The sequence below is a fragment of the Pinus tabuliformis genome, chromosome 8 (assembly GCF_031772625.1).
Source record: "Pinus tabuliformis cultivar Carrire ecotype Pingquan chromosome 8, CPIR1, whole genome shotgun sequence".
NCBI lineage: Eukaryota > Viridiplantae > Streptophyta > Pinopsida > Pinales > Pinaceae > Pinus > Pinus tabuliformis.
The window spans coordinates 1,148,714,421-1,148,732,874 of record NC_142294.1 but is presented as its reverse complement, the minus strand read 5'-3'; the positions used below and the strand labels follow the sequence as shown (position 1 = coordinate 1,148,732,874).

Here is an 18,454-nt window from a genome sequence, read left to right as displayed (position 1 = left end):
CCTTAAGTTTCGCTCCTTCTCAACTAGTTAGGGTTTTAGAAGGAAAATTAACTCGGGTCAAAACCTTTTTTTTAATATAGTTGTGTCAGACTCTGGCGTTATGGCTTCAACACAATTAGAGTGACTCTATATGGTTAATAGTACTACAATCCTAATTGTTTAATGGTTACATTAGTTTATATATTTTGAATGGTGCTACCACGCTAATCGTTAGAGGGGTTGAAACTGAGAATTCAATTGAATTCTTATTACTATTTGTTACTTCCTACAATTGTCTTATTGTTTCAGTATCATAGAATTTTTCTTCCTGAATTTATTGGTTTGACAAAATGCGAATTGTATTTGTAACAGGTTATGATATAACTTTAGACATATACAACAGAGATAGCTATAACATATTTGGTAAGTTAACCACAAGCTAGAGAAATATTTGTTGTTTATGGATGGGATAGAAAGTGAAAGAATATTTAAAGGAAAATGTCAGGTATGGAAGGGATATCTACATGCTACCCACCGTGAATTTTGAGTGGTACCAAGTGTTCTAGCTTAAGGAACACTTATCTAAAAGAAATTATGTTCAAGATGCTTAGAAAGAGTAAGAAGGTAACATCTTTACTAAGTTAAAAGTGATAAAACATCCATTTAATGCTAACATCTACGCAAAAAGTTAAAACCTTAGCATCGTTTATAGATGAGAGAGTTAAGCAATGAAACCATCCCAACGAATAAAAAAAGCAACATGAGATATCATTTAGGAAATCTAAGACCAAGGGCATGGGAAGTCATACACCACTACATGTGTAACGAACCTAAATTTCACCCAAAAAATAATTCGGTAGTGAACCACTGATTTATGCTTCATGATGTTACTTTACGCTTCTATGCCTTATATTTACGCCGTAAGGCGTTCCCTCTGAAATGAACTCCCCTTATTGTCTATCTGTCACCCTTAAATACCGTTAGATTATATGTTAGACGATTGAGAAAGGTTGAACCGTTGGATCACCGGAAGTCGAAGAGCCAGTTTTTAGACGAAAATGGCGATATGAAGGTCACCGACCTTAGCCTCAGTGCGCTTCTGGAACTCTTCTCCATCGATCCCAGGACTTTGGTGGCTTCCACTTCACAGTCTCACTCTCCTTCTTCAAGCCATTAATTCCTCAGATCATTGGATATTAACTGCTTTTGCAGAAATACCGGACACTCCCATTTTGGTGAGCTTAATATCCCAGTCTAGGAATTGGTATTATTGGTGTGATTTTTATTTCTTCTTCTTCTGATATGATATGCATTTCCCTCAGTAGTTGAATCAAATCTATTTTAAAACTTTGCTGACCAGGATCCTCTGTCATATAAATTGTGTAACAGTAGTCATGATGATGAGCATGGCATTAATGTATGGAGGAAGGACATCTGCGGTGAATCTGGGGCCTTCACTCTACAAGGTTAATTCTGCCCTTAATCCCATTAGGAGGACTCCAAAGCAGCAGCAGAAGATGATTGGTAATGCCCGTTTTACAACCCCTCCTACCTCTCTCAGGTTTTTAATTTTCTCTCATATAAAACTCACTTATTCATGCTTTCTTGTTTTTTCCTTAAGATTCTTCCATGCTGGGCTGCTTGAACAAATTGAATTCATTTTGAGCTGCTTGAATTGAAATGATGAGTGGGAAATGTGGAATTAAGAAGCAATGGGGGGTTTTATTGACAGATCCACTTCCTCGTCCTTCATGAACTCGGGTTTGTTGAGATCGGAAGTGGACAAGTTCATTCACAGTATACCAAGAAGCAGTTGTGGCGGTGCGCTCTCCACTGAATGCTCAGTTGTGCTCTCAACCGAAACTTTGCATTGGCTGTTCAGCATTGCGGCCGTGTGAGTATGATTCCATTCATGTTGTGTTGTATTGTAGTTGCATAAATATTTTTGATCCACATTGGTTGTGAGGGTTGGTCACACATTGGTTGTGAGGATTGGTCGGATACAGTTTAAAGTTTAGTTATAATGAAGTGGTGTTTCTTACTAACATAATGATATGGATAACAGAGTGGTATTGTCAATGAAGTGGTGTCTCCTACTAACTTAATGGTTGATCGGTTAAGTGAGTATGATTTCTTTCTTGGTCATCTTTCTTTTTGTGTAGAATTTGTGTAAAACAATGATTAGATAAGCCTTTCTTAGAGCATCCTGGATTGGTTTTACAGCTATACAATCCCCTCTCTAAAGATCAGCTCAAAACTCTGCCAAGGATAAATTTGTTAATGACAATATCTCTTAGAGCATCTCGGATTGGTTTTCCAGCTATACAATCCCCCCCTCTCTAAAGATCAGCTCAAAACTCTGCTAAGGATAACTTTGTTAAGGACAATCTCTCTCAAGTTCAAAACTCTGCTAAGGATAACTTTGTTAAGGACAATCTCTCTCAAGCCTACTGTTGAGACAAGGGGCTCCTTCAGAATGCTAACTAATTTGGGATAGGCAACCTCAATTTACTAGATTTTTCTACTTTTAGCTTTTGCTTTCTGGCTATTTCCAATTGTCAATATATTCCTCTTAGAAAAGGGAATACCTCAAAGGCTCTCTTGGGGTTCATAATTTAATTTTTATTTCAGCTTTATATCTTTATACACAAATGTCTCAAGTTTTATTTGCTTTTGCTTTTGCTTTTGCCGGTTTCCAAAGGTTAGTACTCTAAAAAAGGCATTAGGTTTTTTTGAGTCATAATTCAACTTTTATTTTTGAGACTCAAGTAGTTGTTGAGGAAAAAAATGATTCAATTATGGTGTTGCAGGGTTTTGATGTTATCAAAGCACACAACCATCGACAAATCTTTCCTTGTTCCACTGTTGGCCCTAGAGGCACCTAGAGATGTCATTTCTTGGATCAGGTGACCAGGTTCTTCCCAGTTGCAAAATTAGACAAATTCCAGTGAAGTGAACTGAGAGTTTAAACTTCACCCCACATTTGGATTTGTTTGTCTACATTATTATAGAGGTCATTATGGTTTGTGGACTGCCTTTTTGGCCTTCCTTGTTAGACTATTTTACTACATTCCTGGTGAGTCACAAGAACTCAAATGCCATCCTATTTTAGTTACTTGGTTGTTCTTTCCTACACAGTATATTGAGTTGAATTGCATGACAGAACTGTAGTGTTTGACAAACATAATTTTTTGGGAACAGGGGAATTGGAACTGCCATTTTTATTTGTGTTACTGGTGATTATTGCTCCTTATCAAGCCATGAACCTGAGGCAAGCTATTGTTTTCCTTAACAAATGATTGAATTGGTGTTTGGAAATGTGGATGGTAGTTGATGGGATGTTGTTGATTTGCCGAGGAACCCAAGCTGGAATGGTCATTTCCATAGCGGCTTCTGCATACTTGATCTATCAACACGTCACCAGGATAGGGGGTATTAAAAAGGATTTTGATTAGGGAGTTGTTGTACCCACCATTGCTGCTGCGTGCCTTATCTGTGTGCCATTCATATCCCTCGTTAAAGGGTATATATTTTAATTTAACCAGGTGTCAGGCCTAAATAGTGCCATATTTGTAAAGCCATCTTGACTCCCTACTTAAAATTTTCAAATTATTATTGTGGAAAATAGTACATGTAAGCTGGTGTGTAATAAAGATCTAGTATATAAATAAGTCCAACAAGCTGCATGATTGACTCCTTGGGAGCCTTGTCTTCTTGGCAAATCATGTCAATTTGGATTGCATGAGAGATTGGTTGAGAAAATTAGATCGGCTCTTTCTAGATATGTTTGAACCTCCTCTATCCTTTGCAAGGGTAGCTGGTTGGCTGACTTGTTGAAAGCACTATTTTTTTCCATGGAGACAAAAACTGTATGAATAATGTTTTAAAGAACACAAGGTTTTTTTCAGTGGTAAAACCATGCCTTTTATTCAAAGTTGCAGATACCATACATGCATTGATATTCCTCTGCTTTAAAAAAATAAAGGATCCTCTATATTATGAGAGTATACTGAGTTCGAGGGTTTTAAAATTCAGGTTAAATAACTTATTTCTTTCTTTTTATGCATGCGAGGCATGATCACACAAAGTTATCCATTATTCACAGTTCTGAAATATTGTGGAGCTCCTGTGCACAGTATTTATTTTCAATTTTTTGATATTTTCTATCTATTTTCTGTCAATTTTTTTATGTTGCTTAATCTGGCATCCTTTCTATTTTGATGCCAAATTTGTTACTGGATACAGAATCTACTTTCATTCTACTAATTTTGATATTTTCAATCTGTTATTCAATCCAATTACAACACATTCTATTTTCAATCCATTATATGATATTGTTGCTCCACATCCTGGATTGGTTTTACATCTATAATATCCCCTCTCTAAAGATCAGCTCAAAACTGTGCCAAGGATAAATTTGTTAACGACAATCTCTCTTAGACCATTTCGGATTGGTTTTCCAGCTATACAATCCCCCGTCTAAAGATCAACTCAAAACTCTGCTAAGGATAACTTTGTTAAGGACAATCTCTCTCAAGTTCAAAACTCTACTAAGGATAACTTTGTTAAGGACAATCTCTCTCAAGCCTACTGTTGAGACAAGGGGCTCCTTCAGAATGCTAACTAATTTGGGATAGGCAACCTCAATCTACTAGATTTTTCTACTACAACAATCTGTTGAGCTTTTTAGCTTTTGCTTTCTCGCTGTTTCCAATTGTCAATATATTCCTCTCAGAAAATGGAATACCTCAAAGGCTCTCTTGGGGTTCATAATTTAATTTTTATTTTAGCTTTAGATCTTTATACACAAATGTCTCAAGTTTTATTTGCTTTTGCTTTTGCCCATTTCCAAAGTTCAGTACTCTAAAAAAGGCATTAGGCTTTTTCAAGTCATAATTCAACTTTTATTTTTGGGACTCAAGTAGTTGTTGAGGCAAAAAATGATTCAATTATGGTGTTGCAGGGTTTTGATGTTATCAAAGCACACAACCATCGACAAATCTTTCCTTCTTCCACTATTGGCCCTAGAGGCACCTGGAGATGTCATTTCTTGGATCAAGTGACCAGGTTCTTCCCAGTTGCAAAATTAGACAAATTCTAGTGAAGTGAACTAAGAGTTTAAACTTCACCCCATATTTGGATTTGTTTGTCTACATTATTACAGAGGTGATTATGGTTTGTGGACTGCCTTTTTGGTCTTCCTTATTAGACTATTTTACTACATTCCTGGCGAGTCACAAGAACTCAAATGCCATCCTATTTTACTTACTTGGTCGTTCTTTCCTGCACAATATATTGAGTTGAATTGCATGACAAAACTGTAGTGTTTGACAAACTTAATTTGTTGGGAACAGGGGAATTGGAACTACCATTTTTATTTGTGTTACTGGTGATTATTGCTCCTTATCAAGCCATGAACCTGAGGCAGGCTGTTGTTTTCCTTAACAAATGATTGAATTGGTGTTTGGAAATGTGGATGGTAGTTTATGGGATGTTGTTGATTTGCAGAGGAACCCAAGCTGGAATAGTCATTTCCATAGCGGCTTCTGCATACTTGATCTATCAACACGTCACCAGGACAGGGGGTATTAAAAAGGCTTTTGATCAGGGAGTTGAGACAAGGGGCTCCTTCAGAATGCTAACTAATTTGGGATAGGCAACCTCAATCTACTAGATTTTTCTACTACAGCAACCTGTTGAGCTTTTTAGATTTTGCTTTCTGGCTGTTTCCAATTGTCAATATATTCCTTTCAGAAAATGGAATACCTCAAAGGCTCTCTTGGGGTTCATAATTTAATTTTTATTTCAGCTTTAGATCTTTATACACAAATGTCTCAAGTTTTATTTGCTTTTGCTTTTTCCCGTTTCCGAAGGTCAGTACTCTAAAAAAGGCATTAGGTTTTTTTGAGTCATACTTCAACTTTTATTTTTGGGACTCAAGTAGTTGTTGAGGAAAAAAATGATTCAATTATGGCGTTGCAGGGTTTTGATGTTATCAAAGCACACAGCCATCGACAAATCTTTCCTTGTTCCACTGTTGGCCCTAGAGGCACCTGGAGATGTCATTTCTTGGATCAGGTGACCAGGTTCTTCCCAGTTGCAAAATTAGACAAATTCCAGTGAAGTGAACTGAGAGTTTAAACTTCACCCCACATTTGGATTTGTTTGTCTACATTATTACAGAGGTGATTATGGTTTGTGGACTGCCTTTTTGGCCTTCCTTGTTAGACTATTTTACTACATTCCTGGTGAGTCACAAGAACTCAAATGCCATACTATCTTACTTACTTGGTCGTTCTTTCTTGCACAGTATATTGAGTTGAATTGCATGATAGAACTGTAGTGTTTGACAAACTTAATTTGTTGGGAACACGGGAATTGGAACTGCCATTTTCATTTGTGTTACTGGCGATTATTGCTCCTTATCAAGCCATGAACTTGAGGCAAGTTGTTGTTTTCCTTAACAAATGATTGAATTGGTGTTTGGAAATGTGGATGGTAGTTTATGGAATGTTGTTGATTTGCATAGGAACCCAAGCTGGAATGGTCATTTCCATAGTGGCTTCTGCATACTTGATCTATCAACACGTCACCAGGACAGGGGGTATTAAAAAGGCTTTTGATCAGGGAGTTTTTGTACCCACCATTGCTGTTGCGTGCCTTATCTGTGTGCCGTTCATATTCCTCTTTAAGGGGTATATATTTTAATTTAACCAGGTGTCAGGCCTAAATAGTGCCATATTTGTAAAGCCATCTTGACTCCCTACTTAAAATTTTCAAATTATTATTGTGGAAAACAGTACATGTAAGGTGGTGTGTGAAAAACAAATAATTATTATTTGTTTTTACTGAGATAGGATACAATTTAAAGTTTAGTTATAATGAAGTGGTGTTTCTTACTAACATAATGAGATGGATAACAGAGTGGTATTGTCAATGAAGTGGTGTCTCCTACTAACTTAATGGTTGATCGGTTAAGTGAGTATGATTGCTTTCTCGATCATCTTTCTTTTTGTGCAAAATTTGTGTAAAACAATGATTAGATAAGCCTTTCTTAGAGCATCTTGGATTGGTTTTATAGCTATACAATCCCCTCTCTAAAGATCAGCTCAAAACTCTGCTAAGGATAACTTTGTTAAGGACAATCTCTCTCAAGTTCAAAACTCTGCTAAGGATAACTTTGTTAAGGACAATCTCTCTCAAGTCTATTATTGAGACAAGCGGCTCCTTCAGAATGCTAACTAATTTGGGAGAGGCAACCTCAATTTACTAGATTTTTCTACTACAACAATCTGTTGAGCTTTTTAGCTTTTGCTTTCTGGTTGTTTCCAATTGTCAATATATTCCTCTCAGAAAATGGAATACCTCAAAGGCTCTCTTGGGGTTCATAATTTAATTTTTATTTCAGCTTTAGATCTTTATACACAAATGTCTAAAGTTTTATTTGCTTTTGCTTTTGCTTTTGCCCGTTTCCAAAGGTCAGTACTCTAAAAAAGGCATTAGGCTTTTTTAAGTCATAATTCAACTTTTATTTTTGGGACTCAAGTAGTTGTTGAGGCAAAAAATGATTCAATTATGATGTTGCAGGGTTTTGATGTTATCAAAGCACACAACCAACGACATATCTTTCCTTGTTCCATTATTGGCCCTAGAGGCACGTGGAGATGTCATTTCTTGGATCAGGTGACCAGGTTCTTCCCAGTTGCAAAATTAGACAAATTCCAGTGAAGTGAACTGAGATTTTAAACTTCACCCCACATTTGGATTTGTTTTTCTACATTATTACAAAGGTGATTATGGCTTGGGGACTGCCTTTTTGGTCTTCCTTGTTAGACTATTTTACTACATTCCTGGTGAGTCACAAGAACTCAAATGCCATTCTATTTTACTTACTTGGTCGTTCTTTCCTGCACAATATATTGAGTCGAATTGCATGACAGAACTATAGTGTTTGACAAACTTAATTTGTTGGGAACAGGGGAATTGGAACTGCCCATTTTATTTGTGTTATTGGTGATTATTGCTCCTTATCAAGCCATGAACCTGAGGCAAGCTGTTGTTTTCCTTAACAAATGATTGAATTGGTGTTTGGAAATGTGGATGGTAGTTTATGGGATGTTGTTGATTTGCAGAGGAACCCAAGCTGGAATAGTCATTTCCATGACGGCTTCTACACACTTGATCTATCAACACATCACCAGGATAGGGGGTATTAAAAAGGCTTTTGATCACGGAGTTTTTGTACCCACCATTGATGCTGCGTGCCTTATCTGTGTGCCGTTTATATTCCTCGTTAAAGGGTATATATTTTAATTTAACTAGGTGTCAGGCCTAAACAGTGCCATATTTGTAAAGCCATCTTGACCCCCTACTTAAAACTTTCAAATTATTATTGTGGAAAATAGTACATGTAAGGTGGTGTGTAATAAAGATCTAGTATATAAATAAGTCCAGCAAGCTGCATGATTGACTCCTTGGGAGCCTTGTCTTCTTGGAAAATCATGTCAATTTGGATTTCATGAGAGATTGGTTGAGAAAATTAGATCGGCTCTTTCTGGATATGTTTGAACCTCCTCTGTCCTTTGCAAGGGTAGCTGGTTGGCTGACTTGTTGAAAGCACTATTTTTGTCCATGGAGACAAAAACTGTATGAATAATATTTTAAAGAACACAAGGTTTTTTTCAGTGGTCAAACCATTCTTTTTATTCAAAGTTGCAGATACCATACATGCATTGATATTCCTCTGCTTTTAAAAAATAAAGGATCCTCTATATTATGAGAGTATACTGAGTTGGAGGGTTTTAAAATTCAGGTTAAATAACTTATTTCTTTGCCTTTTATGCATATGAGGCATGATCACACAAGGTTATCCATTATTCACAGTTCTGTAATATTGTGGAGCTCCTGTGCACAGTATTTATTTTCAATTTTTTGATATTTTCTATCTGTTTTCTGTTCCCACCAACACGCAATGCTGCATCTCCATCACTCTAGAATAGAAACTTGACATCTGGAATTGCAGAAAAATTATATCAATTGGAAGGCCTAGCTGCAAAGCATTTTTGGGGTGTGTAAAGCAATTTCAACAAAAAACGTCTACTAGTGGGAAACATTCTAGGATACTTGATGTTTTACTAGATTAAAATTATAATTAAATTAAATCTAAACTTTATTCTAAAATAATATAAAATTAGTATAAACCTGACTTACAATGATGGGGGCTTACATAAACAATGTCGTGCCGTTCCAAAGTTGGGATTCCTCAATGTTTGACATTAATCAACATGCCATTTGTTCCCTTCCATTCAAAAGTTCAAGTTGGTTTCCTGATCAACAAAGATCGATTGCATCCCTCCTTCTGAGCAACTCAATAATGATAAATGACCGAATTAGCACTTCAACATATAAAAAACAGAATTGTGAAAAAACATATGTTTTGTAATGTTGCTTCTCTCCCATGATTTTGTTCTCTTTAGAGAGTGATGTTCCTAACATTTCTCCAAAGGGAAATTTGACAATTTTCCAAACTGGTGCAGCTATAAAGACAACCAAAAATGTTAAAAATGAGTACTATAAAAGAAAGTGTCTTATGTGTCATGCAACAAGATCAGAACCGTCTTATCAATAATCAAGCTTAACATACTAAACTTTTAACGCATCCATTCATGCTATCAAAGCAATACAGAATCTTGTATGAAACTTACCAGAGGTGAGCCTGCTCCACATGAGGAAGCTACGAGACAACTGACATATTCTCAGCATGTTTCTCCTTATTTCCGCGTGTCACAAGAGGCAACTTCTAGACCAATAGAGGATAGTATAGAGAAGCATTCAAGCCACTCCCAAATAGTGCTCAAACTTCATCTTGTATTACCAATAATCCTGACAAGAGCATGTTCCATTCCTAAAATGGTGAAAACGTATAATGTCCCTTACTACAATTTCACGTCCAACAATTTTAGAGATAAACTTGATAGCATTGTGACAGTCACCACATACACGAAGGTTCTTTATTATTCGAATAGGGGCCCCAGGAGGTGTGCTCATAAGCCCAAATGCAACGGCTAGCTTCTCACTATGATGGTAGAGGACATGTTCCTTATGTTCATCCTCCATATCATGGGGGACAAATTTTGTGTTCAGTACATAACCTGCCTCCTCCATTGGCCCGGCCAATGTATTCAACATTGCATGAACTTCCTCTATTTGTGGGTGTGATCTATCTTCTGAAATGAATGCATGTACTCTATTCTTGACCTCAATTTAGCTGAACCCTGGCTTCTTTTTAGCGTCTCTGTCTTTCATCATTTTTCTAACCTTGGCTGCATCATCCCACCTACCAACTGCAGAATAGATATTTGAAAGCAGCACATATGCAGAAGTATTTTGCGGCTCCAAATCGAAAAGCAATTGTGCGACACGCTTTCCTATTTCTATATTGCCGTGAACTCTGCAAGCACTGAGCAGTGCCACCCAAATACTGACATCAGGTTCAAATGGCATCTTATTGATGAAATCTTCTGCCTCATCTAGATGACCAGCACGACCAAGAAGGTCAATCATGCAGGCATGATGATCCATTCTTGGTGTGATGTTATGTTCATGCCTCATGGAATGAAAGTAATAATGTCCTCGATCTACTAGACCTGTATGGCTGCAAGAAGAGAGAACACCAAGGAAGGTTATGGCATCTGGCCTAATTCCTGTTAGTAGCATTTGCTCAAAAAGTCTCAAGGTTTCCACCCCATCCCCATGCTGAGCATGACCAACAATCATTGCATTCCATGAGACAACATCACGCTCAATCATCTTCTCGAAAACTTTCCGTGCATCTTTTATGCCTCCACATTTGGCATACATAGTAGCCAGGGCGTTGACCACAAGCATGGGTGACTCAAACCCCATACAGAAAATGTGGGCATGGATGTGTCTTCCATGCTCAAGAACTGCTAGGTTGACACACGCACTAACAATGCTAGCAAAAGTTGCCTCATCTGGCTTCAAACCAGTGTGTTGCATTTGACAAAATAGTTTTAGAGCCTCTTCACTATACCCATGATGCACATACCCTGCAATCATTGCATTGCAGGAGATCACATCTTGTTCAGGCATTTTGTCTAACAATTGACGGGCATATTGTAGGCTGCCAAATTTAGCATACATGTCTACAAGGGCACTTCCAACGAACATATTTGAGTCAAAACCAATCTGGATAATGTGGCCGTGAAGTTGTTTACTGTCTTCAAAAGTAGGTAAGCTGGAACTTACAATGAGAATTCTTGCATAAGTGAATTGATTCAGTTTCACACCTATCTGTTTCATTTGGAAACTAAGCTTTAAGGCCTCCTGATAATGGCCATTATGTGCATATCTTGCAATAATTGCATTCCATGAGATTAAGTCTCGTTCCTGCATTTTATCAAACACACATAGTGCATCTTCTATGGTTTGAGTTTTGGCATCCACGGAAACTTGTGACTGGAATCCACTTATGATAATGTACGCACGGACCTGTCTCCCAAACCTCAAATCAATGAGAATAGCACACGCATTGACGACACTGACAAATGTCAACTCATTTGGCTTCATACCGGTCTGGTGAATTTCATTTAAAAACCTTGTGGCCTCGTCCGCTTGCCCATTTTGGGCATATCCTGCAACCATGGCAGTCCAAGAAACAATATTTCGAACCGGCATTAAATAAAACATTTGGCGTGCACCATCTACTCTCCCACATTTGGCATACATATCAACAAGAGCAGTCCCAACAAATACATTTGACTCAAATCCAAGCTTAACAACTGGTCCATGAATTTTCCTCCCATATCCTAAATCCACCATGCTTGGACATGCACTTACAACACTGGCTAACGTGAACTCATCAGGTTTCGTGCCCATCCATTACATCTGGCCATATAAATCCATGGCTTCAACCTGATCACCACATCAGGCATATGCCGCAGTCATTACATTCTAGGAAACTATGCTACGTTCATGAATTTTGTCAAACTGACACTGTGCATTTTCCACATACCCACATTTTGCATAACCTGTAAGAACTGTAGTCCATGAACATAGATCTTGTTCACACATTGTTTCAAACACTTAGCATGCATCCTTAATTCTCCCACACTTCACATACATGTCAATCATACAATTCCACAAATAGATGCTTGGCTCAAAGCAGGTTTTAACCATATGGCCATGAACCGTCTTGCCCTCTGCTAGGGCTCTGCTATTTCCACACTCCAGCAAGCGACGAACATAAATATTAGGATCCACCTGAACAAACCTGCAATATATAGAATTCAGAACACCTATATCATGGCTACTTCTTGTTTTTCTTTGGGATAATCTTTGAGAGCATAACCAAACTCTCTCTGCTTATTCACCCAGTACCTACACTCTAGATGAAACACCAATGTATTCAAAATGCTTCTCTGAGTATAATGATGGTGTCCAAGCTGTTTTAAATAGGTGAAATTCAGTGCCATTCATCTTATCAGAATTTCACCTGTTTAAAACAGCTCGGACACCATCATCATACTCAGAGAAGCATTTTGAATACATTGGTGTTTCATCTAGAGTGTAGGTACTCGGTACAAGTAAAGTTAGCTTCATGTTCTCACCCATAAGGATTGCCTGGTTTGTGACCAACATCATGATAGGACAATATAATATTGTGAAATATTATCCTGGAGCATTCAAGGCGTTCAACCCATATTATATATACTATTACTTTCATGAATATCACTAATAAGGATGGGTGATGCTTGGAGGTGTAGTCTTATGTATAAGAGGAACTGATTATTCGCATGATGATATGTGTCTCATTTTATCATATAGTATACTTGAACTGTTTTCTAACTGAATTGATAAATCCATACCAATGATTTTCTCAAACAAAATTCATAACTTCATCCCAATTATTTATGTTAAAGCTATACAAATAGAAACACTAACATCAGTGCTTTGTTCTGACTGGATCCAGGTGCCGAGGCCATGTTTGCAGACTTGGGCCATTTCAACAAGAAATCAATCCAGGTCCAAGCTATATGTCAAGGACATAATTATTAGTATTTCATCATACCTGCATGCTTCATCCTCCTTAAGTTTTAGTACCATAATGAGAAATTTGGGTTGTTTGTTGCAGCTTGCTTTCTGTGTGTTGGTTTACCCATCTCTGCTTATCACATATACGAGACAAGCGGCTTATTTGATAAAAAACCCAGGGGACATAGGCTCTACATTTTACAAAGCAATACCACAGCCTGTGTATTGGTCAATGTTCATTGTTGCCACTTTAGCAGCCATTGTAGCCAGTCAAGCATTGATTACAACAACATTATCAATCATAAACTAGTCCATGGCTCTTAGCTTCTTCCCTCGAGCTTATTTTCCACCTCAAGTATGAAAAATGTTGCCTTATTTCATATCATAATGTATTGATATTTAGTATATAATGAAAATTCTAAGAATTTACCATGTTTTAAATATGCATTCATTTTTAAATTTATGGTACATTATCTATGCTTTTATTTAGCAGACATGTTGCTCATCAATCTAGGGTGGAGACTAATGAGCATGCATGACCTTTGAGTCTATATAGACCATACGTATGAATCATGATTTTAAATCATGGCATTGTAGAAGAAGATTACCAAAGTTCTATGATTTTTAGGTTATCATTAGATAGGTAAAAGATGGACAAGATGTCACAATGTGTTTTTAAATTATTTTTTGGAAGGGGTAAAAGTTTTGAGAGCGTTTTCAATTTACTTCAGTTTTCATAGTGGACATGTGAGCTGGGCTATATGGAGATAATTAGAGCTATTCAATCTTGCTCATTGTTTGGTGAATTTGAGATTCAATGTTTGTCTACCAAATGTTTTACAGCAAATTGACAACATTGGCTAGCTTGCTGCTTGAATTTGCATCAGCTCTTGAAACGTCACCACTTATGGATTACCAGCGGAGAATAATAGCATATATATGGTTAGATATTTTATTTTTCTTACTTATATTGTTACTGGTCTTGATGGTGTTGTTTTGGTTGTGGCGAATTTTAAGAAGAATTGATCACGCTCCTTTGGAAGTGCCAGCCCTTGATGCTCAATTGTGATGTAAAATATAGGAAGATAGAAACCTTTGCATTGTTGTATTGATAATATGTTGTTTTTATTGACTTTTGGGACTTGGAAAAACTTGTTTCCTTCACTGGTGAGAATATTAGAAGGATAATCTATGATAAATAGTGCACGGGACATCGTTTACACAAAATATTTTGCTTATACTACCCTTCACTCTGTTTTTTGCTATCTCTGAAGGCGTTTATCTATCATTTGTATTGAATAAGGTACCACAGGGAGGTTGGTGTCCCTTCCTAATTGCAAAAATTTTTCTGACCATAATGTTCTCTTGGAACTATGGAAGGCAGAAAAGTATAAATATTTAGCACAGAGAAAACTCAGCATAGAAGGTTTGAATGGATTGCTTGCTAGGGTGAATTCACGTGTACCAGGAATTTGTTTCTTCTGCAATGACCTTATTTCCGGCTTACCACCGATTATTGAGAATTATGTAAAGAATGTGGGGTCTTTGCATGAAGTTCTTGTCATTGTCACCATAAGAAGGGTTCCAGTCAAGACAGTGCTTTTGTCAGAGAGATTTATGGTTGGAAAACTAGAGCCAAAGGGTGTATATAAATGCATAGCCCAATATGAGTACAGTCTATGTGTTACAGGCCCAAGCCACCAAACAACACTTTTCCCATGTTGGGTCCCTTCAAATTCTGAATCTAAGAAGCCCCATAGGAGCAACAAAATGAAAATGATACCTAGAAAATCACTCTTCTTGCCTAAGCCACCAATCCTAGTGAGGCTTAAGGAGGACCAACGATAATTATAAGGATCCCATGCTTCCACTATACCCTCTATTTCTTTATGATCCAATATGTTTCTCATCTTATCTTTCCATTTTGTTTTGAATGTGGAGTCTTTACAGCCTGCAATATAGTATGCTCTAAGCCCTTGTAGCAATATTCAAAATGTGGCTACAGTTGCTTTACAGTATCTGTAGATGAGGGTATGCCCCCTTTGTCTGCTATGGCGGAGAGCTGGCCTCTTGCTATGAGTACCTCATAAAACTCACCCTCATATGTCAGTTGCAGTGTCGTATTTGGGGACAAGAACACAGGTCCTTGAGTTGCGACCATGGTTTTAATACCAATCCACTTTTGACTTCTTCCTTGCTTGGTAGCAATTTACAGAAAACTATGTACCCCAACAACCAATATGCTCGAAACTTGTTCGTATCAAACACTAATATATCCAGGGTTTTCAAATGGGCATCTCTGAAATTTTGGAAAAGAAATTTAAGCATTTGGCAAGTTTTGGCCCACTACTCATAAACATCAATCCGAAAAAGGGGTATGTGTTGTAGTATTTGTAAATGAGTAAACATTTAAATTTAGTTTTATATGAAAAAAAGATTTAGTATGCATAATGAAACATTAAATTAAAATAATAATAATAAAACAGTTTAATTGACATCTCATATGAACTTAGTAGTGAAAAATGTCATTTTAATAGAGTTCTGGCAAGTTAAGGAATTTGTGCATCCCTATATCTATGAAAATTTCACCGAGAGTTGAATTGGGATATTAAAAACACATTCGAGGTTTTATCCAAAAGAAAGTTCATGACATCTCATATGAAGTTAGTAGTGAAAAATGTCATTTTAATAGAGTTCTGGCAAGTTAAGGAATTTGTGCATCCCTATATTTACGAAAAGTTCACCAAAGAGTTTGATTTCAGCAAGGAGTTTGATGGCTTTCACTTGTATTTTTCGAAACACCTAGTTGACAGAACCATGTAGTAGGAAAAGGACATTTAATTTTTACTCTCATGATGGTTTGTGACAGCTAGCAACCATGTGTGCCGTCTTTAAAAGTGACAATTCATTCTTAAATATGTAACATATGGAAAAACAAAATCTCCAAATACAAAAAAAAACTTAAAATAATGTACAAAAATATGTTCACATAAACAATAACTGCTACATGAATAATGGATAACCTCTATATGACATTAACTATAACTCATTATCATCCACCCTTGCTTTCAAGAATGTCCATTCACATGTTGCTATTCTTCCACAAACTACTATTACTTATCCATATTCAAAGCACACATAACTAATAGTTTCAAGTGTAACTCAATATCATCCACCCTCGCGTTCAACAATGTCCATTCACATGTCACTATTCTTCTACACACTATTATTTATAAAATATCTATATTGAGCATACACATAACTAACAATTTCAATTGCAACTCTTTATCATCCACCCTTGCTTTCAACAATGCCCATTCACATGTCCCTATTCTTCCACAATCTATGCCTTACGGCGTTTCCTTTGCAACATAATGTGCAAATGCTAGTATATTCCTTGGCATAATAGTATGGACAGATGGCGTATTTTGGTGTACAATAGTTAAATGTATTTAGTTCATATATACGGAACCAGCTAACTCTGCACAGTTACCATGCCACTTATCGCTTCAATAGGATGGCATGTTGTACATCCACTCCTTCGGCACACCTTCCAACCGTTGAGTTCACATGTCCCTATTCTTCCACACTCTATGCCTTACAGCGTTTCCTTTGCAACATAAGGTGCAAATGCTAGTATATTCCTTGGCATAATAGTATGGACAGATGGCGTATTTTGGTGTATATTTTGGTGTACAATAGTTAAATGTATTTCGTTCATATATACGGAACCAGCTAACTCTGCACAGTTACCATGCCACTTATCTCTTCAATAGGATGGCATGTTGTACATCCACTCCTTCGGCACACCTTCCAACCGTTGAGTAGGTCAAGGAGGGTTCAATGCTCCAAATCTTCTATGGCCAATCTACGGTTTAGATTTACCTTAACAACCCTAATCATGATTACCTGATTCTTTTTGTTGAGGCTATGATTTCGTCTTGCACTCACAAAGATGAAATGCAAGGAAGGGATTCCTTTCCCTGTTATAGTGTTGATACCCCTTTTCTGCCTAGGGAGTGGACATCTGCCTTCCTCTGTTCACCATTATCATCTAACAGAGAGACAGCATGTCCTACGACCACTGAGTGGCGATCACCTGATCTGTCCTGTGACAACACGATGGCGATTTCCCCAGGATATGTAGGTAATACTGTAGTCCTCGTTTTCTACATGAAATCTATATTATGTTTTGGATTTTATCAAATTCCTTTGTCTCTGGTTGATTTCGTTTTTTTCTCTTTCTTTTTTATTGTATTGACAGAGGAGTACTCAGACTTCCTCGGCCTCGTACCTCACTCTGAATGCGCCGCTTCTTCATTCTTAAGTGAGTTCTTTCTTAGGCAGTGAGATCATCCTTTTTTGGTGTTTTCTTTTTTGATTGCTTACCTTTTATCTATTATTCTAACTCTCCTTTTTATTATTTCCCTCACGTAAGTTGAGGAGCGAAGCTAAGTTATGTACTTTCACGGGTAAGCTCCTTTTTTCCATTGGTTTCTCTCTCAAAACATATTTGCTAGGGTAAATATCTAGACCAGTTCTTTTTGTTTTTATTGTGCTTCAGATATTCTGCTAAAATGGGTGTTTCCATTTTATTCCAGTTATACCGAGATTGACAGATCTGAACCACACATGCACCAAATTTCAATGTCTAATTCGTGATGGTTGTCTTCTGAACAGGTTGGTGATTTCCACCCAAAAATGGATTCTTTTGTTTGAAAGCTTTCGTCCTTGTATCGGTTTAGCTACCTCCGAGTTTGGTGTGGATTCTGATCGAGAGAAGCTGGTTAGGCTTCCAATTCCCCTAGTTGTAAAGCTGGTTATTGGTGGTTTAAACCCTCAACTCTAGATTTCATAAACTGGTTGATGGCCATTCTGATACCCGTAACCGATCTTGCGACCCTAGTTATTGGGTTTGGCTTTTCAATGGTCAATCCATTGTTGGTCATACTAATGTGTGATTTTCTTTCATTTTTTTTCTTTAATAGTTAGTGACTATGCTGAAGGTAAAAAGGGCCATTGATTGTCACTGCAGTTAATCTGTTCTATCTCTATAATTTCTTTGTCATGCGATTGATCTAGACTACGAGATATTGTGGAAGGTTCTCCTTAAATAGTTACAATGAATTTTTCTTCATGAATATGGACACTTAACTTAATTTTCTAGTACTTAATGAATTTTGTTTCAGATTTCATAAAAGTTTCGACTCCTTTTTTTATTTGCATGTCGATTTTCTTTTCTTCTATACATATAATTGAACTACTGTATGCATGCCAAGGAATAGTTGTATTTTGTCTTTGGTTCTATAATTTCAAATAATTGTTTGTTGTATTATAGTTTAATTTATATCTACATTTTAAAGGTTATGGAGGTAGGTATCAGACTATTCACGTTTTTTAAGTACTCTACTACTCTCCATCC

General features: G+C 37.0%; 2 protein-coding genes and 1 pseudogene across 2 annotated transcripts; 2 read left to right on the top strand and 1 right to left on the bottom strand.

Moving 5' to 3' along the window:
* The first annotated feature begins 1,059 nt into the window (after positions 1-1,059).
* LOC149239417 (uncharacterized) lies at positions 1,060-2,092 on the top strand. The gene is made up of 3 exons (XM_089367139.1): positions 1,060-1,214; positions 1,340-1,540; positions 1,712-2,092. Exons 2-3 carry the CDS (start codon positions 1,374-1,376, stop codon positions 1,875-1,877), a joined length of 333 nt encoding a protein of 110 aa, XP_089223265.1. The 5' UTR covers positions 1,060-1,214; positions 1,340-1,373; the 3' UTR covers positions 1,878-2,092.
* Positions 2,093-5,808: 3,716 nt separating this feature from the next.
* LOC149239416 (cold-regulated 413 inner membrane protein 1, chloroplastic-like) lies at positions 5,809-8,205 on the top strand. The gene is made up of 4 exons (XM_089369852.1): positions 5,809-5,852; positions 5,962-6,057; positions 6,163-6,227; positions 7,958-8,205. The coding sequence occupies exons 1-4, from the start codon at positions 5,809-5,811 to the stop codon at positions 8,053-8,055; spliced, it is 303 nt and encodes a 100-aa protein (XP_089225978.1). The 3' UTR covers positions 8,056-8,205.
* A 1,644-nt stretch (positions 8,206-9,849) lies between these two features.
* Positions 9,850-12,983, bottom strand: LOC149239415 (putative pentatricopeptide repeat-containing protein At3g13770, mitochondrial pseudogene; annotated as a pseudogene).
* Between the last annotated feature and the right edge of the window lie 5,471 nt (positions 12,984-18,454).

Coding starts and splice junctions, on each gene's coding strand:
- LOC149239417 (XM_089367139.1), top strand. CDS start 1,374: ATGATGATGAGCATGGCATTAATGTATGGAGGAAGGACATCTGCGGTG. Junction 1,541..1,711: donor ACCCCTCCTACCTCTCTCAG/GTTTTTAATTTT, acceptor TTTTATTGACAG/ATCCACTTCCTCGTCCTTCA.
- LOC149239416 (XM_089369852.1), top strand. CDS start 5,809: ATGTCTCAAGTTTTATTTGCTTTTGCTTTTTCCCGTTTCCGAAG. Junction 6,058..6,162: donor GATGTCATTTCTTGGATCAG/GTGACCAGGTTC, acceptor ACATTATTACAG/AGGTGATTATGGTTTGTGGA. Junction 6,228..7,957: donor ACTATTTTACTACATTCCTG/GTGAGTCACAAG, acceptor TGTTGGGAACAG/GGGAATTGGAACTGCCCATT.